Source organism: Zosterops lateralis, assembly GCF_965231275.1.
Source record: "Zosterops lateralis genome assembly, chromosome: 19".
Taxonomy (NCBI): domain Eukaryota; kingdom Metazoa; phylum Chordata; class Aves; order Passeriformes; family Zosteropidae; genus Zosterops; species Zosterops lateralis.
The window spans coordinates 10338326-10364743 of NC_139779.1; the positions used below are offsets into that span (position 1 = coordinate 10338326).

General features: G+C 42.6%; 1 protein-coding gene across 3 annotated transcripts in view; it reads left to right on the forward strand.

Moving 5' to 3' along the window:
• Positions 1-26418, forward strand: part of CASTOR2 (cytosolic arginine sensor for mTORC1 subunit 2) — a 127724-nt gene that overhangs the window by 51125 nt on the left and 50181 nt on the right. For all 3 annotated transcript variants that reach the window (XM_083875406.1, XM_083875407.1, XM_083875408.1), the window contains exon 2: positions 14595-14665. In XM_083875406.1, coding sequence (XP_083731532.1) covers positions 14595-14665 — 71 coding nt within the window. The remainder of the gene's footprint in view (positions 1-14594; positions 14666-26418) is intronic.

The window sequence follows — 26418 nt, forward strand, 5'->3', positions numbered from 1 at the left end:
GTGTTGTGTCTACTTGCCTCCTTGCTGGTTGGAAGGAAAAATGAAGTCAGAGCATTTCCAGGCATGGAAGGATGGGGTGTTGGCATTGCTCAGCATTACCCTTGTTTGGTTTTGGTGGACACAGAGGAAGATCCAAGACCATTACTCATTAAATGCTCATACTTTGGAGGTGCCTTTTGATGATACAGCCTTATATTGTTCTGAGAGTATTTGTTCTTCCCCAAACCTTTACAAGAGGAAGATTGTGTAGTTTTGTTCTAGTTTTTTTTTTTAATCTTAGCTATTGATTTCACAATTTTAATTTTCTGTAAATCTTTGACAGCTGTTATTTTGTTACTTTAATTTTCTCAATCTGTTTTAATACTCAGCCTGCACAGCACTTGGTGAGGACAGGACATAAATAAGTCCATGCTTACAGCCTTGCTGGGCCTTCATATGGCCTGGTCATTTTACAGTCTTTGGCTCTTTCCAGAGAATGTGTTTAGGGACTCTGTTGGTTACTGAAGCATCTCTTCTTCTCTTTTCTCATTCTTCCCTTCTCTGTGGTAAAGCAGCAAGACAAAATTAAATGGGGATTAGAATTTCATGAGAAGTGGTATTTTAAACAGAGCTGCACTTGATTCATTTATGCTTTAAAGGAAAGAGCATAAGGCAAGGGAAAAACTGCTAGTTAAAGTATTAAAATCTGCCAGGGGCATGGCATTTCCTTTAACTTCCAAAATACCTAGCCAGTTGAAGACAAGTGGAAATAGATATTGTCTGTTCCCTCAGGGTCTCACTTCGAACTGTCTTAGTTTCATGCTACCTCAGCTTGTGGAAAGGTTGTCCAAGAATTGTAAATGCATTGGATTGGTTCCCATAGACTTAAAATTCCTCTTTAAAAAACAAGCTGACCACTGCCATTTAGGTGCTTTTTAGTTTGACTAAGATGACAGCTGGTACTGATTTCTGGTAGTTGGAACTATAAACTGTTGCTGAAATGCCAACTTTTTTCCTGATACAGTTCTGTCATTCCCCCTTCCCCAGCACAATTCAACCTGTGTCTTGGTTTGAAAGAGAGGTGTCTGCTAAGGCAGGCAGGAACCTTCCTTGGAATGGAGAATATGACCCCGTTCCCTCCAAATTATCATAACTTTGAAATTAAGGGGCTTTCAGGCAGAGATACAGGAAAAGGAATAACAATCCTTTACTAGTAAGTACGTGTATTACAAAGCAAACAACAACAATGGCAGCAACAAGAAATAAAAACAAACAAAAAAACCCAAAGAAAACCAAAATAACAACAACAAAAAAACCAGAACAACAACAACAACAACAACACACAAAAAAACCAAAAGGCAAACAAACCCAATGAAGTCTCTCAAGTCTCTTCCCGGCTCTGTAGGACTTTCCTCTGGGGTGCAGTTCCGGGCACGGCCGGCAGGGGCTCTGGCGGCTCCCGGCGGGCAGGGCGGGTGCGATGGCTCCCCCCGGCCGCAGGGGGCGCTGTGGGCGGGCTCGGGCAGCAGCGGCAATGGCGGCCGGGCTGAGGGGCCGAACTCGGGGCAGCGGCCGGGGCGGCGGGGCGGGCTGGCCTGGGGACAGGGCCAGAGGCAGCGGGAACTCGGCAGCTGGAGCTGTGACTGTGCTGGCTGTGCAGGCGGGGGGTGCGGGCTGCAGTGCAGCAAAAACCCACGGCGGGGACTGGGCAGCAGCAGCAGCTCCCAAACAGGGCCGGGAGAGGCTCCGTGGAGGGAGAAGCGGCTCAGGGATCCCGGGTTCCCCCTGAGGCGCTGGAGCAGATGGTGAAAGTCCTTTGTTTGGTGAGGTGGGGTGTTAATAAGGCCCCAGTGCAGTGGCTGCTCTTAGGAGCAGAGCTGCACTCAGGGTAGAAGAAAGGGAGAGGACAGAACCCTGCACTGCTGGGGAACTCTCCCCACAGCAACTGCAGCCCGTCTCCTCTATCAGTGCCGACAGAACCTGCCCCAGCCCCTTTTTTCCCAGCTCAATTCCCCCAGTATCTCTGAAGGACAGAAACCCTCAGATAAGAGTGCAGCCAGGTGCCCTCCTCCCCTGAGCTTGGCAACTTCTTTCGTCTCTCCTAAGTACCGGTTGTTGTTGTCTCTTAGCAACAAAAATAGGAGAAAAATCCCTAAGAGAAAGAAACAAAAGGAGAACTCCCAAATCCCAGCATCTTGTTTGAAAAAGCTTTGCTTTAGTAACTCTGATTGCTATGTCAGAAGAGAGTGTGTGGTGATAACAGACTTTTCCTGGCTTTAAGCTCACACTCATTCACCCATCCTTGATATATGGGCTTGGAGATATGAGAATCAGGATTTGAAGCTTGGAGTTCTCTGTGGTTGTATCTGAGGTAGCAGCCTCTTAGCCAGACAACCAGCTCAAATTCCTGCTACTAATTCTCTCTTCCCCACTCTGGGAAGGGGCTGACACAATCTTCCCTAGGTGGCAGCTCAGTATGACAAGTCCCTCTAGGATCCATGCTTAGAAGGCCCAGGAGGGTGAAATGACAATTGAGAGGGCTTTGCTCTGTGACTGCATGAGTTTGGGGCTGTTTGACCCTGAGGCCAGTTACCTCAACAGTAGTAGGTGTCAGAGATTGTCAGATTGCACAAGTACTCCCTACAGTAATAAAACTTCTAAGGGTGTAGGAGCATCCGTGGAGGGCAGGGAGAAGGAACTCTGCAGACCTGGGATATTCTAGAAACACGTGGTTTTATTGCAAGGGCCATGGGTGAAAAGGGCCTGCTTTTAGTTACTAGTTTTAGTTGAAGCAAAGCCCCAAAGAGACAGGAAGAGAGGGGATATGGGGTAAGGGCGGTAAGAGAAATAAAAGAAAGTGAAGACCTTATTACAATACATTACATCTCCTTTTGTGTTGAATATTCTAATTTACAGTGACCAACCAGTGTGAAATACAAAACCTACAAACTTTGCATCAACCTATGAAAACTACTATATTACCATATCATCCTATATTCTAAACTCTAAAGACTACTTTTCTTATTTACTTTTTTTCTTGATACCTTAGCAGAGTGAAGAAGAGCTACATCCTTGAGTCTATTTGTTCTCTGTTTTTCAACTTCTCTCCAGCTAATCACTTTCTTCTTGCTTGCTATGATTATATCTCAAAGCTGGCTTTCATTTCTATTTCATTCACAAGTATTTCTTACCAGGCAATCATACTCGCAAGCTCTTTCTGTCCCATCTTTCCCAACATAAGGGAAAAAAAAAAAGGCTTGAGACCCGCAGGTTTTATTTCATGCTGTATCTTCCTGTCTTACCTGTACTTTGAGCTGTGCTGTTCTTTGGAAATAAAAGGCTGGCAAAGCCAAGAGCCATCCTTCCCAGCACCATCACTCCCATAGCACTGATTGAGCTGCTCAGGGATGTAAAACAAGGCCAGTGTACATGTCCTGGAGCAAGAGATTTCCTAAAGGGAAGATGCCATCAGAGGCACCGTGTTCACTGGTGAGCTCATCTTAGAATCCTAGAATGGTTTGAGTTGGAAAGGATCTTTAAGATCTTCTAATTCTTGCTTGAACCCATCTCTTCCCTGTGCATGTTGGCTTTTGTGTTATTAGCTGGCCATCCCTCTCATGCAGCTTCACAGTAATGTTGGTTTTCAAATGGAAAATTTTGTGTTGTCAAATCAATTAATTGTATGCCCCACTTTCTCACATTGTGAAACAGAGAGTTATTTTTTAACCACCTTGGCCATAATAATTTCTCCCATAATCCCACATTTGGACAGTTCTCATCTGCTTAGTTTTCCACACCTTGGATCACCACTGACACCTTATCTGTTTCTTCCAATTGAATCTGTTTCTTCCGAATTGCCTGTTTGGTAGCTTGGGATGGTTGATCATGAAGTATTTGGCAGCTGGGGATGTGCTGAATATTTTGCTTTGTAGTAATGAGTTGGTCTCACCTCCCTGCCTGATTTTATCCCAGTTCTCTCAGCATCTTTGAAAGCTTTGACCCTTTTGGAGAGCAGCCATGAAGATGCCAACATCTTCTTCCTGACTGGCTCAATTAGAGCCTGTCATTCTTCATTTAGAAGTTAAATTATTTTTCCCCTGTATGCATTAATTTCCATTTATTGACTTTGTATTTCACCTGCCATCTTATTATTCAGTCACCCAGCTCTTTGATGGAAATTGAGTTTATGAATCCTTGGTTGTAAACAGCTGTTTTCTCCTCACTGAGCAAACTGAACAGTCTTACAAAGCATGTTCTGTGTGATTTGCTCTCTAGAAATGTCTGCACTTCATTGGGCTGGGTGCTGCACAGGCAGCACCAGAGTTCTTGTGCTGAAACTCTGAAAGGATCAAAAGCCAATTATGGAGGCACTGCCGCCACTTATATCAGCCAGCAAACATATCCCAAATGTCAGAATAGGGCAAGAGAATGGGAAACTCTGGTAACTTCTGGAGACTTTTGGAACATTGGTTTGAGGCCTTGATTTGAGCTGCTTTTGAGTTTATGTGACATCTCTGACACTGATGGTCCAGCAGGATCTGAGCCTGACCCAGCAAAGCTCAGTCCTGTTGAGTGTCTGGTGTGTTCCTTCAGAGTAGGGGAACAATAAGAAACATCTGTGGGCTGGTGCTGGCCATGGCACTGGTTTGGACCCAGTGACTCACTCTGCATTATCATCTGTGGCATATACACTTCTGCAGGAGCTCTGGCTTTTGTTCTGGGTGTTGATTTGGCAGCTGGATTTTAGGAACAATATTCCAAAAGTGCAGAATTCTATCTGAGCCACGTAATGCTTACTTGCTGAATAATCTCTCGTGTTTTCCTTGGGTCTGATAGGCCTGGGAAGAAGTTTTATGCTTCTGCCTTTACTCTGGGCTTTTCCTTTGCAGTGTGAAGAGACCAATTTAAAAAGAGTGTTTTGGAAGAGCATTGTTAAAAGTAATACTATCTGAAATTTTCAAGGCTGAAACTTTGTGGATAGTCAGCATTGACTGAGTTTAGAAACCTTAAAATTCTTGGAATGCGTTTTCCACTTAGCTTATGTACATAGGGATCTTTATCCAGAAAGAATGAATTGGCACAAGAGGAGCTTCCTTTGACTTCATTAGCAAAGGAAGCAAATGAAACTTCCTTTTGGTACCTCTGAGAGTTGTAGATTTGGTTAATTAGAGGTTTATGGGAAGCTGGGTACAGGCACATTTACAACACTTTTTTGTACATAATATGAGCTAAAATATGCAGAAGTACTAAACATTACTGGGCTGGGTAGTACCATCTTGTGCCAGACCCAAAAGCAGAGCCCAGGAGAATGAGAACAGAGGTTGCTTTTGCTGTAAAGGTGTTCTTAGTCATACAAGAAGCTAAAGCTTCTTTGGAACTTAAAGGCAAATTGGTGAAACTCTGTTTTTTAATTTTTTTATTTGGGCACTTAAATTGTTAATGTGCATTAAATTTGGAGCTGGCATGCAGCCTCACGGTATTCCTCCTCAGTTTGATGTGAGGTGTTGGACCTGCTTGCAAATGGAAATTGTTTGAAAATGATGAGGCCTGAAACGTGCTTCTCCTGCCTCTCCATTTTGATGGAGCATGGCTTGCTGAATCTCCTCCTCCTTTAATTCCCCCAACACACATGTTCTCAATTACTGCCTACATTGAAACTGCAAACACTTCTTGTGCATTTAACTTTCTATACTGAGCACTGGAAATATATTTTAGAAATTTGGGGGGGGGAGGGGGGAAATTGTGTTTATGGAAAACAAGTTCATTCTAGTCCACAACAGATTTTCTGTTTCTTCCTGCATCTTTTGTGTCTTGGAGCAATATTGTAAGAACCTCTCATCCCCAGTGTATTGAGCATGAGTTGCTCCCATCTTTGAAATAAAAAGCATATGCTCAGCAGTCTGTGTTTTTCATTGCTGTCCACAAAATAATCACTGGGTTTTGGCTGATCACAATAATAGCTACTATGAAACCCCAATATATGAGTTTGGATGTACAGCAGCATCACATTTCATGAAAACTCAGTTATGTTGTAGTGTTGGTAGGATTTAAAAGTCAATATTCTGCAGCAGAGGGCATTGAAGGAGTGGTAGTGTAATGCCTGATTTGGAAGGGAAAAGGAAATAGGACTTTCTCAGTGTTTGCATTGTTCTGATAGGATAATCCTTCGGGATCCAGGTGGTATGATGTGTTCACAAGCCTTTGTTGTACATTAAATCATACTATATTTTCAGCTGTAAACCTTAGGGACCCACACCCACATCTGTAACGTGTTTCTCAGTTCAGATTTTGGGTTGTAGAAGAGAATTTTGTGGTTAAGGAAAATGTGGTGTTGTACTCCACCTCTGTCTTATGCTGAAAATTAGTTCAACTCTGACAGTCATCAGAGGATATTGTTACTGCTGTACAGACAAAGTTTTTAAAGCACAGTTACCTTCTGCTTAAATAAATGATGGGCTTGTTCAAATGGAAAGAATTGCTTTTGAATCTCATGTGTGACTAAGTTGACTCACAATAAAGGGGCCTCCAAGAATGCTGCCAGACAGGCATAGCAAAGAGAGAAGAGGAAAAGGTGTGTGTGGATCAATTAGTTAATTGTTAGATAATAAATGAATACTCTTGGCCATTGCACACAAACTAAGCCTCTTTTTCATGTATTGCTCCAACTTCCCCTTCAGAGATTTGATTACAGCATTCTCTCCCAAAGCAAAGAGCTCTTGTCATTTTGATGTAAACACTCACTGACCCTCTGGAGATGTGAAAAATTACTTTCCTGACATTAACAATGATAAATCTGTAAACAATATTGTTAAAGATGCTAGGGGGATGGGCTTCAAACCAAAAGCAACAGATTAAAGGACTTGAAGAAGTGATGTGCACTTTTACAGTTATCCTCTGGGAAGGAAATTAGTCCAGGCAGTGTTGTACAATGCATCAGATATAGTTTCTTGAAAATCTTGAAAATGTTTTTATAATTTTTGATGAAATTTAGAGATTTAGAGGTTTTTGCTATTGCTCTGTGCTTGTCCTGGGATAATACTGCACCAGTCAAGACACTGCTGTTTCTGATATGTTGCTTAAAAAAAATCCTGGAAGAACAACAGCAATAAAACATGAGCAAAGTGCCTGAGATGCAAATTTAATTCCCATTAGCACAATAAATGTGAATATGATGAGGTTTGTTTTGGTTTTATATCCCCATGCTTCTCAACAGGGATGGTTTAGATCTGTATCACAAATGGAAGCTGAGTCACAGGCTGGCCAGGAGGACCAGAATGGAGCAAGGCATTCGATCTGAGTTTCTGGAGCTAACGATGGGCTCTGGGAATTTTGGAGGGAGGTGGTTTTTGTTGGCAGCCTGTTGTTTTTTAAAGTGGATAGGAGTCCTGCCTCACTGTCCACTTTGTAAATTCAGAGATGTTGCAATCTATATTAGCAGACTGAAGTAATTCCTGATGCATTTATGGATTTACCTAAGAGAAAGAGCTTCCCTCCCTGCCATGTAGGCTGGGGTCAGTAGCAGTGGCTGTAACCTCCCCTGCCGACCCAGGGCAGCCATGGGAGCCGGATCCTGTAACCCGAGAGGTGTGTCACTGTCTGCCTTAGCACTGGGACAGAGGTGCTCCCATCCCACAGAGGCGGGAACAGAACCAGTTGCAGGGATCTGGCTTAGCAGTGACAGCCTGTCGTGCAGCTGTCCTCACACAGCTGGCTGCAGTGACTGCAGGAACGTGTTATCTAAGGTTACTTTATCTTTTGGATATTTCTGTTACAGCCAGCTCTCCTGTCTCTTGGGTCTGAGGCTGTGACACTGTTCACACTTCAGGCTGCTTCATCCCCTCTCACATTTATTTGTTCCTAATAAAATTGTTCTGGAGGAGGAGAAGGATGGACAAGCTTTTAAATACAGGGTTTATGTTCTCAGAGAAGAATGTGCTGAGAGGCTTGCGAGCAGTTTTCTCTCCCAAGTGCTCTGGCCTAAGAGGATGTGTGTCTTTGTCCTTCCTGCATGTTAATAGTTATTATGGTTCCCACTAATGGTTTTATAGTATAGTATAGTAATGGTTTTATAGGTCAGTGTAGCATAGGCAGCACCTCAGCAGTGCTTAGGGTGGCCAAGACTGGTCCATGTTTAAGGCTTTTGATACCACTTGATGCTGGCAGTGCTGTGCTGCTTTGGTTCCTGAAGAGACTCATGTCCTGCTGCAGATGATGTGTGTGTCTGGCATTTTCTCTTGGCTACGGTTCACCTTCTGCCTAAGCTTGCCTTAAATTCACTTTATCCTACTATTGAGGTCCCCAGTATTTAGTTTTGACATAAAGAGCAGCAGATGATTTTCTTACCAGTCTCCCGGGTTTGTAGAGTTGCATGGCACCCTGATGGTGTTCTACAGCTTTGCACTGCCCTGGCAGGAGCTGCAGAAATGTGCCCAGGCCCATAATGAAAAGCTGAACTCAGACAGAGTAAGACAATCCTAATTGGAGTATTGTGTGATACAGAGACTCACTACTGCTGTTCTTTCAAATTGTGTTAAAAGCAGATTTCTGTAAAGAAAAATATCCCCTGCTTTTGCCCTTCACCCGTGGTGTGTTGAGTGAAGCTGGTGTTGAGTTTAATGAAAGTCAGGAGAGTTGGGAAGAGAGCTGGTTGAAATGTCTGACAGGGTTATGATCAGTGAATTGCATGGAGAAAATCCATGTTTCTGTGGCTTCTTTTTAACTCATCAAGCCATGCTAATAAACCCTGGGCTGGTTTTAGTTACATTTCTGTGAACCGTGCATGTTTGTTGTATTGGTTTGGTTTGTTTTGCTTGTAAATTCAAATTTCCCTGAAAGCCATCTTTTCCAAGCTGAGTTTCTTTACTATGATATGGGTCAATCAGCAGTGGCAGCCAGAGGAAGATTTACTCATCTGTGTTTTCATTGTTCAGAACAAAAGTTTGCTTTCTTTATGCACTTTGCATTTTGGGGAATGTAGTCCTTAGTGACTGAAAAGCAACTGGATTCATTCCTATAAATTGGTTTTGTTCATGTATCTGCAGATATATAAAGCTCTGAACCAAAAACCCATGAACTCATGAAGACAGAACTCAATAAACTTCTTGACTTAAATTCACTTACGTTCCTCTTACACTGCAAGTCAAACAACTTAAGTTGCAAACAGGACTGTAATTGAGCTGAGGGAGGTTCCTTCTAGGAAAAGCTGAACATTAGCCCTGACTCGTTTAAACTGTTGGGGAAAAAAGCAGATCCTGAGAGCACTTGTGAGCTGGCAGGGACAGCACTGGCATGTTGTACCTGCCTCTGTTGCAAATACGCCTCAGTGCTTCTCTGGCAGTGCAAACAATCACCCTGTCAGTGTTTGCTTAGAGCTGTGTATGGCCATCTTCATCAGTAGAAATTCATGCACCATTTGGTAAAAAGGGGCAGCACAGGATGAATCTTGACTTGGGAAGAGTTGGGTATCTGAGCTGGCCCCACACCAATGTGTGTTTGCTCTGCATGGTGTTGCTCCATGTGGGGCTCCTTAGACAGGAGGGCACTCCAGGCACTTTGGCTCCACTGATTCTGCAAGGTCACTTTCTTCAATGCAGACAGGAAGCCACTTAGAGCTTTTTTTTATGTCAAGGGATATTGAGCTGTGCTCAGTTTGTTCCCTGTAAAAAGGTTTTTGCTCTAATAACCCATACTGACCCCAAACAAGTGCCCAGTGCTCATCACCCAGATGCCCCTCAGTGCTGAATATGCACTTGGATGTTCTGAAGTGAAGAGTGGGTGTCCCAACCCTCCAAGCTTATGACTGCAGTGGTAGCTAGCCATGCACCAACAAATCCTGAGGTGCAAGGGTAGCTGTGGCTTTCACTTTGCTTCTGGCCTGCCCTTACCAGAGCAGTCTCATGATTTTGACTTTTAGACAGGTAGGCAAAATCAGTTAATAATTATTCTCACAAAACTTGAAGTTGCCAAATTTATGTTGTAAGAAAAATAGAAAATCACTTCCAGTAAGAAACTGACAGTGACTTCAAGGCTGTTTCCCTACAAACAAGCATGCTGGTGTTTTCCATAGAGTCGGGATAAAGACAGATCACTTCATCCATGTTCACCCATATGCTGATGAATTTGAGTTGAGAATTACTGTGTGATGACAGGAAGCTAAACTAGTACATCACAGGCAGTATTAAACAACAGTTCCCAAAATTTGAGAGAATAACAGAAGATGAATGACTTGGTAATTCTCCTCTGCTCCTGTCTCCAACAGTTAGTGCTTTTCAGCACAAATGCAGCTAGTTCCATCAGCAGTCTGATATCTGAATTTTTTGCTCATAATCAATCTAGAAAGTTCAAATATTATTTGGGAAAATAATATCTATCTGAATGTATTTATTTCTTCTCATTTCTCCCTTCCTTCAGCCTTGTCTCCTGCCTTACTGTGTTCTGTACTTATGCGGATGATAGAAATGAGTTTTCTAAGATGAGCAGAGGCTGGCACTATACTGTGCCACTCACCTGCCAAAGAGGAAGGTGGGCTCTGTTGTGGCAGCATTTGTAGTGCCTGTGACGTGTGAGAGCAGCCCTGTGCGCCAGAGCCAGTGTTAGTGAGGTATTTGGGTAGTCACACGTGCTGAGGAACGTGGTACAGTCTAACATGTCATGATAACATACAGAGTGAAGTGTACAAATCCCTCATCTAAAATGAGAAGACAGCCTGGAATAAATCTCAACAAATTATGTCTTTCATATTCACACAGATGAACTTGCTGCTGCTTCTAAATTTCTATTCAGTTTAACTGCTTCTTTGCAAACTTCTGTGTTATTTCCAGTCTTTTCATTTGACTGCCTTGAATGGCATTTGGCCATGGTTTCCTACATGTGGGGAGACCAGCTGCCCATGTGCTTCTGGAATGAATCTTTTCCATAGGGTAAACAGTTTTGCAACACTTCACCCTGCTGAGATAACGTTTAATTAAGCAGTTTCTTCATAAATTAGAAGGTAAGACTTGTGGTCTTCCTTGTCTGTACTGAACTATCAAATGACCCACAGCAGTATTCCCAGAAACTTGTGCTCTGTGTGTGACCCAGGACAAACAGGAGTCACATTCATCCTAATATTACCACTCTTGTGATCTCAGCACACCCAGGAGACCAAATATCTGGAGGAGACACTTCTGGTGTGGACCTGCAAGCACAGCAAACCACTCCACTTTCCTGCTCATTCCTCCCATGGAGACTGAGTACTGTTTGCAGACTGAAATGATGCTGTTGCTGCATCCCATAGGCACTTCCTGCTCTGTGCAAGCTTGAGTATTTCTTCCATACACAGTGTAAGCTTTGCATTTTCAAAGAGCTAATCTAATAATAGATTGGTCTACATTTGTGGCATTGCCAGAAAAAGGCATATGTTGCCAGGCAGTCATAGTTAGCAACAGTGCTGAAGTGGAAATGTGCTTAAACATTGAGAAGGCAGAAATCCAAAATAATCCATCCAGGGTTTGGCTATTGGGAAACTAAAAATACTGTCTTCCTGCATATAGGGTTTCCATATGTACTTAGAGAAATACTGTTTGCCTGATGTCTCAAAATTATTAAAGGGGGCAATTCTTTTCCTTTCTTGGCTTTGGTGTGATAATAGATGATGCTGTTGGCATTCAGCTTATCAAAGATTGGTTTAAAAGGAAATAGAAATTATTGAAATAACTTGAATGGAAGAGGCATGTGTAATGTATTATGGGAGAGAGAGATGACACTGAGTTCCTTTTTTCCTGGCACACAAGGTTTGTCATTCCAATTTTTCATGTTTAGATTTCCTCCGGGAAAAGAATGCATCATTAGCTTGAACTAAATGCATATATACCACAAGAACTGGTCTTCTGTGCTGGTGAAAGACTTTGCTTTAAAATACAGATGGCTCCGTGGTCCTGACCTTTTACAGAACTGCACTGAGCTGGGGATTGGGCTTTGAGATGGTATATGGAGATATGAGGTTTTGACATGATTTCTGAGGCAGCAATTATGGGATTTCATGGGTACATATCCCTTAAATATCAGCATATTTAGATGTGTGCCCAGAAACTGGCATCTGTCACAATCATTCTTCTTCTGCTGGGGTCAGAGTGTGCACACAGACACATATTACCGTTCTAATAAAAAATTCTTCTATAAATGCCATCAGATCTGGAAAGGTTAGGTTTTTAATATTAATGTTTTCTCCTCTAGGACCTCTAGTTTCTCCCTAGTCAACATGCATGTGACTTTGTCAGGCAGTACTTGCAAAGAGTTTAATTTCAGTGACTTCTCTAGGAAATTCATCCACTGTAACAAATAATTCTGCCTGCTGGAACCCATCTGAAGCAGCATCCCAGAAGTTCTTTTTGCCCAGCTTGTATTACCCCTTGCACTGGTAGCAGCCTCATGCAGTTTAGAAGTGACAGTAAAAAATCGAGCCGCTGCTATTTTCTGCTTTTTTTGGCACTATTCCTGAAGAGAGTTGAGTTGGTAAATGTGGCTGTCACAGCAGCTATTACCAATGACACAAAATAATTAAGTTGTGGTTTCTGTTGTGGTGGGGCCACGTCTGTATTTTATAATGATATGTCTGTGCTAGGAGGGAGTGTTATGCTTGATTGTTGTGATGGATGCTTCCAGGAAAACAAAACAGGTCTCTAAAGGCAGGTTGCCTAATACTTTCCATGTACATGAAATCCTGTTGGTTACATGGCAGACCACTAATTGAACTCTGTGCTGTTTCCTCTCAGTTTTCTGATGAGGTGATGAGGAGGGCAGCGTCCAGCTCATTTTTCTCCTTCTGGCATTTGGAGGGGATAGCTGCTATGTCTGTTCTTTTTAGCCAGTCAAAAGAGTGCTGAAGCCAGCCTGATTCTTTATGAAGTGAAAGCTTTCACTTTTTGATGTCTCGAGCCACCAATGTGGGGTTCCAGACTTTCAGAAGTCTTGAAGACTTTTGGACATGGATGCTCAGCAGTGCTGAGAAACCCTGGTAGTCCCTGGTTCTTGAATCCTGCTGAACTGTGCTTCATGCAGAAATTACACTGTGAGGATGCTGTGAAATTTGGGGGCCTCAAAAACAATCTCTCTTTTCCCAGTATTTAAAATATTTTCTGTAGGTTGTCTCAAAAAAATTTGAGAGTATTGTAATGTAACTGTAAAATCCTGATTTTTGGTTCTTAAAGACACGTGTTCTTCCTGCTGCACTCGGTTTAGAGGGAAAATATTTCCTGCTCTTAAGTAACAACCACAGTCAATCCATGTGCTCTGGCATTCTCCTGGAGGGGCCAGGAGTCCTGTGGGTGTCGAGGATGCTGGCCAGAACTGTGCTGATGCTCTGCTGAAGGTGAACATGAGCTTGCGAAATGTCATGCCAACCTTCCTGCCATTGCTGGGGAACAGCTAGATAGAAGCTGGGGTTGATGTACATATGCTGGTGTGTCAGGGAAATAAAAAACCAACCTATTCAGCTATATGTGGTGTTAAGCCTTAAGGCTGAAGCTTTTTTTGTTTGTGTGTCTGCAGTAGAAGAATCCCGTGTCACATTTGATTTGTATCTGCTGTTAGAGGTGACATTGTGTTAAATGGTGAAGGAGCTGGGGGTGCTGCATTGCACGTGGCCTGTGGTGTCAGAAGGTGGAGCAGAACAGAGGCCACAGGGCACCGGGCAGGGGGAAAGCTCAGCCTGGTGGCCTTTGGCTCGATGGCTGCTGCCACTCCTCTTCACCAGGAGCACCCCAGGAAGGGGAGGGGACCAGCACAGGAAATTGGGATGCTGTCTACTTGTCACTGTAGGACACAAAAGACTCTAAGTATTTCAGAAGGCAAAGAGCACAGAAAAAAGGTTTTGTTGTCTAAATCCTTACTACCTTTTAAAAGGTGTTCCAATACAGACTTAATGTGATTGGTGAATAGGAACAACATCTCTCTGATCCCATTGATTAAACCAGAGAAACAGCAAACCCCAGCTGGACAAAGATTGTTTTGAGAAAGGAGAGTTGTTTACCAAGATGATTTTGAGAAAAAGGTTTCTTGAGAAATTTTTCCTTGGGAAAAAGTTAGCAGCTGCTAGCAGGCTAAAATCTCTCAAGCACACCGTCTGCTGGTAGCAAAAGCCTCTGAAATAGCAAGAAGAGATACTGGGGCTTGGTTGAGAGGTTAGATGTCAAACCTTGATGAGGCAAGAAACTCCAGTGGGCAAAAAGGTGCATTTGTGAACCATGGGAATGATTTTGGAGGGTGCTGGAGTGAAGAGTCAGTGAGCAAAGTTTTTTGCTCTGTGCCAGTGCAAGACAGCAGGTCCTGGATGTGATGGGAAGCCATAAGGGATATGGTAATTAAGAAAAGTAACTAAGAACTAAGTCATAAAAATAATAAAGGGTTTTACCAGCTTCATTGTGCATAGGCAGGCAGCAGGGAATATGGGTCACAGTGTGAGCTAGCCAGAAATAAAATGCAGGTCTGTTAATGCCTCAGGCCTCTCCATAAACATCAGACTGTGACTATTTCCTTCAGCACAGCTTGGATGGGAAAGGACTTCCATTTTAGGTGGAAGACAAGGCTCTGCTCAGTCCAGGTGCTAATCATGTTCTCCTGCTGTTTGCCTTTGCCAGGTGCAAGTTCTTCAGCCTCACAGAAACCCCAGAGGACTACACCATCATAGTGGATGAAGAGGGCTTCCTAGGTGAGTGTCAGCACGTGCCAGCTTGGGGATGGACAAGGGAAACGTGTCATCTCTCTGAGATTGTAAACCAAAATATTTGTGAAACAGGTCTGTTTGTCAGGGCTGGTAGTACAGCTCTGAAAGGTGCTTTGATCACGTAAGCACACTGACTCTGCTGCCATGCTGTACAAGGCATTTCAGACATGGAATGTGAATATATTTGAATGCTGGGAGAGGATCACACACAACTCTTAAAGAGTAGTTTAAGCAGGTTTGAAAAAGCAAAACCATCTGTGTATGATTGCATTAAAGTGAGCTGGCTTGTGTTCCCCAGGCCTCCATAAGTACACCACATCTTGCATTTCCAGCTTCTGTCAACCTCTCTCTTTGAAAGGGGCACTTGAAGATGAATAATTTGTGTCCTCCCTACAGCCAGCACAGTGCTGTGGAGTTGTGGTTCAGCTCCTTTGGCTCATCTCTGTAAGCTGTGATTTATCCCCATTTCTTACACCCAGCTGTCCCGGTGAAAGGTGTGATGGAAACTGAGATGTTTCCATCTTTGCCTGGGGTGGCTGCAAGGGTCAAAGGTGGAGTTGGTTGTCTCTCCCAGAAGGTAGTTGGAACATGCTTGAGAGCTGCAGATTATTGGCATTGTGCAAGTGCTGATGTAGAGAATGGTTTGGCTTTGTAGATGGAAATAGTCTGTAATAACCTTTATAATGTGTGGGGGTTTTGTTTGTAACAGTGTTATTGAGGTGGGGGAATGAGGAAGTGTTGTGCAGCTATTATTAATTCTGTGTTTGGAATTAAAAGTTTACACATTTTGAGGTCAGAGAAAATTCATTAAAATATGAAAAAAGATTATATCCGTCCTGAATAGGAATTAACTGTTGAGAACATTCTTGTGACACTGTAATATTCAATAGTTTTGTGATATCCAAACCACAGGGAGAAAATTTGAAATTACACCATCTTTATTAAGTACAGAGTTTAATGATCAGTAGCCTTGCTGAAGTTGTCCCTTTCCTACTTGAGGAATACTCACAAACATGTGATAGAACAAGCTGCATTTTAGACCAGTACAATGGCACCTGAAGATTTTAGTAAATTAATTGCTAGGCTGAGAATGCTGAATGGATCTTTACAGCTATATCTGGTTATAATTAGGGAGTTTTGAGGTTTGATTGAAAGTCACTGCCATGTACTTTTGTTCCCGGAAGAGGTGACATAGGGTTCTGCTGCCAGTGTCCCTTGTATATTTTTAAGGTGCATATGCACAAGAATTTTATTACTATTGGTAGTATCAGCTTTTTTTTATCAGTGGTAACTGAGGAAAATCAATTCTAATTTGGTTTTGCTGTAGTAGTATGATGGAGAACCTCCCTCTAAGAGCTTCATTTTAAGCAAAGGCTCGCTAAAGGAGGAGAAAGTTTCTGGGTCATTTTCCAAGGGACACAGCACATGGCAGAGCAAGAAACCCAGAGATTCTCATTCCTAGGAGGGAGTCGGTGTCACTGAACCTGCAGGTGGGATATGCCAGGGGCATGTGCTCATCTCCAGCATTGTGTCTGTGTCTGACATCCATGGCACTTGTTTCTCTGCCCAGTTGGCATGATGCAGATTTTCCAGTTCAGTCCCTGGTGCCAAACTGAATTGCAACCAGCCCTGTACAGTCTACAGCAGCCACACTGCTATTTATCTCTCTGGAAATTACAGTAGCTTGAAGCAAAGGTGAGCTGAAGCAGTGGGATTGATCACCTATACTGAGAGACTGGTGCACTGTGCACCACTGGTTGTGCTCAGAACAAATCCCAAGTCTGGAATGACCACTGTCCTCAGGAAGCTGCATGTCCCACTGGTGCCCAGGTTATCTCTGTGGATCAGGCAGTGCTGCTGCAATTCAAAGCAGCAGTCCTCTCTGTTTGGATCTTCTGTTACCTTGGCTCTCTCTGCCACCCAAACTTAGTGCTGAAAGTCTCAGTGCCCACATGCCTTCCTGTGGCTGTGGTTTGGGCATAGAACATCCCTGGTTTTATCAAATACACCGTGTGCAGTTGGGATGCTCAAGGAGAGCTTTGCAGGAGAAAAGATCAACTTCCAGACAGTGCAGGAGAAGGAGGGAGTGTGCTAAGGCTGTCCTCTGCTACAGCGTGGTGTGGAAGCCAGGTAAAAACCAGCCTGGGTAGTAGTGTCACAGGGCTGCTGGCTTCATCACCTTCTCTGTGCTTTCCCTGGTATGTGATGATCTACTGGTGAGCCCTGTGTGCACCACATCCTGCTGACTCTCCTACCACAGCCCCCATATCCTTTGGGTTTGTGTCCAGCCCATGTTCTTCTTTCTGAATTGTCACCATCCAAAGCTTCATCTCAGGGTTAGCTCTGTGTGGAATTCCATCCCTGCTCCTCAATTCAGTGTGGTGTAAGTTTTTCATAGTCTGGAGAAGTCACAGTCTAGCTAGAAATGCCTCAGCAAGAGAAAGTTCACTTTTCTATTGTATAGCCTGTAGTCAGCAAATGGGATTGAACAGAATCAAAATTTCTGAGTTGTAGCATCCCACCTTCTTGCAGAACAGCACCAATTATGTCTGCCTCGAGTGCATCAGCTGCCTCATGTCCTGAGTAGTGAAGTGCCAAATTCAGCCCAAGAATTACAGGGCAACTCTGCACTTTTGATGAGCAGTTCAGACTGCAAGTCCAACAGTAAACTGTTTCCTTTTTCTTCCCAGGTAACATTTTTTCATGTAGTGCTTAACAAACTCAATGTAAGTCTCTGAAAGACAGGTTTTTCTGTGTGGAAATTGAGAACCTTTCTTTCTCAGGCACCTGTATGAGTTTTTGCTGCTGCAGCAATGAGGTTGTCCTGTTAGCTGGCATCTTCCATGTTAGCCAGGCCCTTTTTCCTGCACATCACAAATACCACTGATGGGCAGAGGGCAGGCTGAAGAAATACCAGCACTTCCATAAGTCCTTGAGGTTAACACTTAAAATATACTGACACACAGTAATTATTCTTAACTGTTTTGTCAAAAAATAATCCCTAGGCTTGTTCCACTAAGAGCAGCAAATTGGGCTGGTAAAGCACTTGTTATTTCTTCTCCCCAGAAAACGTCCACAGTGCAAAGCTGTAACCTGCGTAAGCATTCATTGTGCTGAAAGGGATGGCTACAGCCTAATTCTTGCCTTTAATTCCCTGGTGCTGAGGTGGGGATTATATTTGCACAGAACCTTGTTTGTTCCAGTGTCTGTTTCTTGGGCTTTGGCCTGCTAATGAGGAAGAATTTTATTCAGCAAATTACACAGGGAGCGGTGCACAGAAAGCTCCTTTCCTGTCTGATACTGAGATGAACTAGCAGGAGAAGTTTGGCCATGGGCCCTCCTGCATGAAGACAAATGTCTCAGCCAGTGGGGTGCTTGGATAGCCATGTTTGCTCCTGGAATTTATCCCCCTGCTGCACAGCCAGCACATGGCAGAAAGGTGGAGCGGCTGCTGCTCCCTGAAATACAGGAGTATTTGTTTGGCTGGTTTGCTTTTCTCCCCAAAGTTTGGCTGAAAGCAGGAGCTGTTTGTGCACGTGCACATGCCATAGCCCCTGTGTTCTCTGCATAGTCTGTTCCTTTTTTAGAGAGCAGCAAGGACAGGCTGCTGTCGCTGGGCAGCTGCATGGACAGAGCAGCTTGTGGTCTTGCTGGTCCCAGTGGTCTCTGTTCATCAAAGATTTTGGCTTTTACACAGTGAAACACAATGCCATCACACCTGGAGGTAGCTGTCATCTTGGAAACCCTGTTTATATGCACCAGGAATATCTGCATAAAGGGGCCTGGGACAGGCTACCACCCAGGTGAAGCTTTCCTGAAGATGGATTATTGTAAAGCAAAGCTTTGCTAATATTTTCAAGGTGAGGTTACTGGCTTCCTGACCTTGGTACTTGGTTGGTGTCCCTTGCATGCAATCTTTCATGTATGCAGTGAACTTTGATGATACTGAAGAAAGGAAAAAGAAATCAAGTGTTAGAGTCAAGGGAAGAGTAAATCACTGTAATTTTCAAACTGGTAAATATGCATGTTCTAGGTTCAGGGAAATTTGGGGTAGGGGAAACACCTTTGTGTACTCTGGTCTTTTTTCTCCTATTTCATGTAGATTATTGCAGTCAGCAGACCTTAGGTCCTGGCTGATCCCTTCTGGATCAGAACCAGAGAGGAAAAGCCATTTCATTTCAGTACTGAAGCAGCAATGAGAAACATCCTTCTGAGGTGCAGATCCACTGTATAAACACTGAGGAAAACTCTTGGTCTCCTCACACTGAGGTTCATCTGCAAGATGGGTGTGAAAGTCCTTCCTTAAACCTTCTTTGGTTGCCTGATATGGCTAGTAATTCCTCTAAGGCCAGAAATCCATTCATTGACACATTTTCTAGGAGGAGATTTTTGGTCTCAGCTCATACTTCACAGTAAATTGTCCAATATATTAAAAATAACGGAACTATTTGAAAAGTCTCAGCTAGTTACTGTGGCAGAAAAAATTTCATTCTAATAAGAAAAGGATAAAAATAATAATAAAAAGACCCCATCTTGCTGGCAGTGCTTTGTTTTTATAACCATCATCCTCAGACAGTCCTGTCTGACCTTGGATTCAGGACCATCATATGCTTTAGTACCACATTGAGTTCCTATTTCAATAACATCAAAATGGTAAATTACTTTCAGTGTCCTCTCTCTTTTCCTGTATATAAACTGGGTGAGAAAACAGCTTATAAATAAGTCCAAGCACAGAACTCATCTAGCTAGGAGCAATCTTTAAATAGATACAGAGGGAAGCAAGCTAATAGTTGCATCTGGTTTTGTGAACATTCCTTGTATAACTATTTTTTCTTTAATTTTTAATTGCCCAATGACTGGGCCTTTGTATCTGAGGCACAGTGGCATAAGTTGCTTGCTGACATTTCTGGTGCTGGATTCCTCCCCCGGATGGCCAGGAGTGCCTGTGGTTGCTAGGCAAAGCATGTTTTCCTCTACTAAACACTTGTACAATCACTCTCTTCTCATCTCTGTATTGGCTAGACTATGCTTTGTCTGGGGTTTTCAGGTTTTTAAGGAAGGTGGTATTAATGACCTAAATTCAAATTAAAATGTGAGAATTTGATTATTGCCTTATGAGAAATATGTGCTTGGTTGGGGAGGCTTTTCCTGCAATGCATCTCTGCTGATACAGATCAATAAACATTTTGGGGGTCTGTGATTATGCTGGATTTCTGCCCTCTCCCAAGAGGCAGTAGGGTTTGGTGGTTAAAGCTTTTGAGGGAAGGGAGGAAAATGACAAATATATAACATTCCAAGGCCTGCTTTGCATCAGATGGGGAAAGGAGCACTGTTCTTCTTAGAGCTTGTATGTGAGTGGGTTTGCAAATTTTGACAGCATATATTATTCCTTATGTTTGTAACCTGCCACATAAAGTCTTTTGGTTCAGCTTCTCTGCTCACTCCTATTTAAAGAAGTACTGCATAAATAATACATATTTTTCACTGTTTCCTCCAGCAGATGGGTGGGTATTGATATCTATTTTTGTTTCACAGCCTGTGGTGAGAAAGCCAAGACTTCTCTTCCTGAACCACTTGACTGGCCATGATTTCTTCCTTTAAATTTATTACATCTTGGCTGCTTCCTAGTACTTTCCAAAGTCCAAGATAAATGAGCAGATAGATACCAGGGCTCATTTTTATGAACTTCTCTCATAAATGCAGGACCTACAAAGCTTTTATGACTGAAACAATGGAACAATTCATTGAAATTTTAGGTTGCTTTCTAAGACCAGGGTACAGCTCAACAGAAAAGTAGCAGCCCTCCCTTTTTTTTTTTTTTTTTTTTTTTTTTTTTTTTTTTTTTTTTTCACTAGAGAGCATTTGACCATCTGCTTGTTCTTCCACTGGTGCATTTCTGTTTTTTTCTGAAGGGTGGGTTAAGGGGAGAGGATGGCTTGCCTTGTTTGTCCTGGAGCTGGCTGTAGTCTGCCAGCTCTGAGGAGACATGCCAGGGCACTAAATGTGCAAGGAAGGGCCAAGGCTGCTCACATGCTCGAAGACCTTTTGAAGCATTTATATGTTGTAAGTGCTGGTGAGACTGTGATTTGTCATTTTCCCTGCTTTTAAGTGAATTTTATATGGAGCAGCTTGTGAGAGATGGGGAAGTGCTGTTGCCCTCTGTCACAGGCTGAGGAGTGAAGCAAAGGAAAGCTGAAGAATCAGTGGTGCCAGCAGTAAAACGAGTCCCTTTTCCCATGGCTGAAAACATTGAACCATCAGTTCCTAATTTTTACTAGCTGTGACTCTACTTTAAGCCATACTTTCCTCAAGTTCACAACTTGGACAAGGAAGTGGATTTCCTCTACCTTGGCATCTCCTAAATGCTATGGCCTCAGTCTAGAAATGGACTCTTCAGTAACCCATGGACAAAACCAGTCTGTCATCATCTGCGAACAGAAAAAAAACATCTCTTTTGTGGTAATCATTGCAAAATTCCAATGTGCAGTCCTCCCCAGGGCTGGTGTCTGAGCAGGTTTGCCAGATGTTTTCATGAGTGCAGGAGATGCCTCAGGTTTCCCATGGGTCAGCAGTTGTTCATCAAGGTGAGAAAATTTCTCTCCCTGACAGGCTTGGAGGATTCTTCTGATCAAGTGAGATTGGAAAACCAAACAAACTTAAATCCTGTCTTTACCCAGACAGAGACTCTCAGGCAGATGTTGCAGATTTTGTGCCCAAAAACTTCATCAACTTTATTTTCTCCTGTTGCCAGTGATCAGGTTTTTTTCCATCTTTCCAGGTACAAAATCTCCGGAACTAATGATGGATCAAGGGTAACTCATAATCCCAGTGTAATGTGTCTCGTTGTTTGGTTTTCACTGGAATTAGCTGAAATCCTTCTATCCCTCTAGAAATGCAGACTGATGCTTGTGCATTATTCCAAACTAGCAGCTCTCTTTTGAGGAGAGTTTGCTTCGTGCTTTGAGCTAATTCTTGTGCAGTTAAAACAAAGGAGGGAATTATTTTCTTTGCATGCAGTGTTAAGCTGATGGTGACACACAGGCCAACCATCATGATCTTCAGGCTTTTGGCCTGGCAGTCACAGTCATCTTGTGTTTGTGGAAGGGCTTCTCCCAGGACAGGCGAGCCTTTCTCAAGTGAGCAGCTTTGCTGTTGCAATTGCAAGATGAAGACACAGGGAACCAGAGCACTGTGGTGGTGTTCATAGGTCTGCTGCAGGCTTTTCTATTTGACCTTGGACAAGTCTCTCTTTGTGTCTCAGTTTCCTCATTTTAGAAACAGGGATAATCCAATTAAATCACCTTATAATGGTTCTTGTAAAGATTAATTAGTAAACATGTGGAAATGCTTTGATAATGTAACAGGCAAGGGCCATTGTAAACAATAATAATTGAGGGAGTTTCTGTCCCTCAAGATTCCCTTTTACAATGGGTGCACTTGGCTGAAAGCAGGAGTTAAGGAACAAATCAGATCTGTAGTGGGACAGAATGGGGATTATTGTGGGGAAAAATACTCTTTATGGGAAAAGTTACATGATCTTTTTCAAATCTCATATTTTAGCTTTTAATCTTGCACAGGATTAAGATTCACAACATAAATGTTACAGTCATACAGTTAGGAATTTAGTGGCTTCATCTTCAAGTCTTGTTTCAAACATAATACTTTGCTCTATTCTGTCAGTCCAGTGAAATCTTGTCTGAAACACTGTCTTTAAAAAAAAATAAAAGTTTTTTTTTCTTTGCTGTTTTGTGTGAAAATGCAGAAGAAATTGTAAATGTGAGTCCAACTGCATTGGTTCTTCTTTAGATATTCTTTATTTCTGTGAGTTTGGCTTTTCAGTGTAGTGCACTGCCTGTGTCCCCTTGCTGGCAGTAACCAGAGCTGGCAGCATTGCCTTGGACTGTCCAGGCTATGTCCTCTCCACCCCCAGCTCAGAGTCTGTGAACAAAGCCTTTGCCAGGAGTTTTTGAAACACAGGGAAAGTTTTGTCAGGAAGTGGGAAATCTGCTGATTTCTGCAGTTCCTCTTGCTGGACTATCAGAGACAAAATCCTCAGTTCTTTTGGGCTGAGGATCCCATTTGCTGGTGAAGCAGAGTGAGGAGAGGCTGGGCATGGCAGTGCTTTCCTGGCTGGGAGCAAAAAGCCCTGGCTGACAGGTTGGGCAAGACCTAACCCTTGATCATAGCACAGAGATGGCATCAAGGTCCCTGCACTCAGGAAACAATCCTGCACAGGACAGACACACCCACAGCCATGCTCTGAACACATTGTGAGCCAAACTTTTAATCTTCATTGTTTATCAATAAAGAAAAAAGCCAGGTTTTGCTCCCTTCTTCATTCTCATGAGCAAATGTCAGCTTTTGGAGATGGAATCTGGTTTTAGTTTTCCAGGTTTGCTCATTGTTAGTGGTGTGCTATCCTGTAAGAGGAAGAAAGAGCAGACGGATTTCCTGAAAACTGACCAAAGCCTAACCTGGATTTGTCTTCCCAACCCAGCTCTCCAGTGAGAGTGGACATAATGATTATTTTTGGAATCTACCTTACAATGTTCCACATTTTTAGCCAAACATAATAATGAGGCTTTGTTTCTGGAGTGTATTCATACTTCCTCTCTTATGAGACCTCTGTGAGGTGAGAATTATTTTCTCCCGTATATGAGGAAGCTGATAAAAAGGAGACCAAATTACTTGTTTCAGGTCACACACATACTTTGTGGGACAAATCAGATTTTGCCTTAACTGGAGACTCAAACTGGCATCTGCTTATCAGCACTTCAAAATCAGAGTTTATTTACCACTATATTGCAACAACCTGAGTATCTGTTCTAAGACACTGCTATAAAATTCTGGGTTCCTCATGATCCTCCAGGCAGTCTGCAGTGGGTCCCTCCTGCCTCTGTGTCCATGGCTAGGTGGGAATTGTGTTGACACATTATAACAGCTTTTGTATATAGACTTGACTTTCCTGTGCAATACCTTTTATTGCAGGGTCAGTGTCTGGCCTGGCAAGAACTTTGTCTCTTTCTCTTAAAACTCAGACTTCGATATTACTCTGATGTTTTTGAGTTTTTTTTCTCACAACAGAAATCACAAGTAGAAAGCTAAAAAAGGAAACCACTAAAAACAGATGTTCCAAGTGGGCATTTTTGTGCCTTTCACAGACTGCACCAATCTCACTGGAAAGGCACTTCTCCTTTTTGTTTAATTCTTTAAAAGTCAGTGTAGAAGTATAACTAGCTTAGTTTTTAGATTGCTGACAAGTTTCAAGTTAGAAGGATTGTAAGAGGAGAAATAATTGAAATGAGATGAAGGCAGGGATTTCTGTAGAAGCATTTCCTTTTATCACTCCTTGATTGCTCTGTTAGTGTAGACACTTGTAATGGACTCTTCCCTCTGGAGGTGCTGCTGCTTTCAGTGGAGAGAAGGCAGCTTTCTGATTTATGGATTTGCAAGTTCAGCATCAGCCCCTCAAGAAGGACCAGTGTTTGTTATCCTGTGGCCTGATTGAAAATGATAGTTGCATGCCCTAGTTAAATGTTGAGTCCCTTGGAAAGCAGAGGGGATGCTTGTCAGAGTCAGGATTTCAGAGCTGGGCTATGTGTTTGTACAGCTTTATTTAATTCCAAGTTACCCTTGGGTTATTTAATTTCCTGACAGCTGCAAAAACAGTTCTCAGATAACAATGGTTTCTAATTAGGCAATGTGCCTAAAATGGTAGAATATTTTATTTTGACCATGACACTGATGTTTTGTATTATGCAGCCTGGAGATTAGAAAGTCGAGCAAGTTGGACTTGCAGCTTCCTTTGGCAGAGCTGTGTCTCTCTGGTGATCCCCAGTGGATAATGCTGAAGGCTCCTCGGCCCCTGCACTTCAAACACCTCTCATTGTTTTGGGCTGGGTCATCAGTAAATCTGCTTTGCAGCTGGTACCACCTTCCAGAAATATATTTTATCAGCACAGCAGGACTAACATGACTTGCATAGCTGAGGCTACAGAGCATTCCAGGGTGAAGAAAGCAGGTGAGATTTACCTGTAGCTGAGGGTTGTAGCTCCTTGGGCATTCTAATACACTGCACAGCTGCCCTGATGTTGCTTTTATGGCTCATGCTCCTAGTACAAAATCAGGCAGTGATAGAAATAAACATACAAGTCAAATATTCTTCTAAATCATTTATTCAGCCTAGAAAGGGTGTTAGCATCAGGTTATCTTAATGAGATCCTGACATGATTTGTGCTTGTGGAAAGTTTATGCTTTGGGCTGTACGAATTTATGATGTCTAAATGGCCTCCTGGGACAGCAAAAAGTGGCTCTTGGGAGGTCTGTCACCTCCTTAATTCTTAGACATCCTTTGAAGTCTTGAACCTAAAAGAAAATAGGTAATTTTATTCTGCTGGTTTGCTCCCCATTTTAATTCTTTTCCAGAGCTCACAATTCCGACAATTCCTATACCACTTCTTACCATTGTAGAACTTTAAAGTTCTTTGTTTAAGATCCTGTTCATATAACCATGATGCAGAATTGCACCTCTGATAAATCACATGCCTACTTAAAAGTTTTGCAGCTTTAATTGTTTGCTGACCTGCAGTCAGAGTTTATCCCTGCCTTTCAGCTGAGCACTGCTTACATTATGTCCTGTACCACTGCTCTTCAGAAGGTTTCTGTATGGATTCTCTAGAGCCATTTGCTTTTAGCTGACTGATCCTGCTCAGATACCATAATCCAGTGAGAGATTCTTGCATCAATTGCAGTGTAAGTAACAGTGAAAAAAACATTCTCTGTAATAATCTGGCCTTACTCAGTTCTTTTGAGGTGCTGGTCTCTTTGAAGGAGCTGTGGCTGTATGAGCAGTGCCCATGGGCTGTCCCTGTGTAAGATCAGCAGGGATAGGACATGGGCAGCAAGTTTTTATTCCTTCTTCCCCACTACCAGTCAATGACTGAGAGATTCCTAATTTACAGGTCCAATATTACCATATTTAATAGCTATCAGTGTACCAATCCACCTCAGAGTTGTCTAACCCCTTAGGAAGCCTCTTCATTCTTTTGGTCTCCATGACATCCTCTGTCAGCACTCTGATGATTTCATTGGGTTTCAGGTGTTTGTTTGCACTGTAGCTGATGATGTCTGTGGTCTGACTCAGTTCTCCTCCCAGCAGTTCTTAAGGATCTTTGATCACCAGCTTGTTGTTTCTCAAAGAACTATCCACAGTCTCTCCAAGACTCTTGGGAAAAAGAATAAACAAAATAACAAAGGTCGTGCCTGGTTATCCGCAAATGTTCCTCCACTGAGAACTGACTACATACTGTTACTTTTTCTTAAAAGTCCAGTGGAAGATCTTTGCTTTCTAACACAAATTCTGCCTTTTGATGAGCTGTTTCACTATATATCTTCCCTTTCAATCCTATCTCTGACAGCTGTATTACAAATATAGTATTCTTAACAGAAAAAATCCACTTGATTTTCTCGTGATAGAGAAGAATAAAATTCTAAAATAAGAACACTTCATCCTCAGAAGACAAATCAAAAGAATTACAGTGTTTGGGTTCATACCTCCCTCTCTCTTTTCCCCTCCCTCTCTCAATGGATGTGCTTATGGGTTTGAATCATATAGTATATAAATCCTAAATCTTGACTAGAATCAAAGTGAGGTGTAAGATGCAATGTTCTTCTTCAGAGATGTGTTATAAATGCAATGGCAAATATCGGATTAATAAAAGACAATTTATTAATAACAG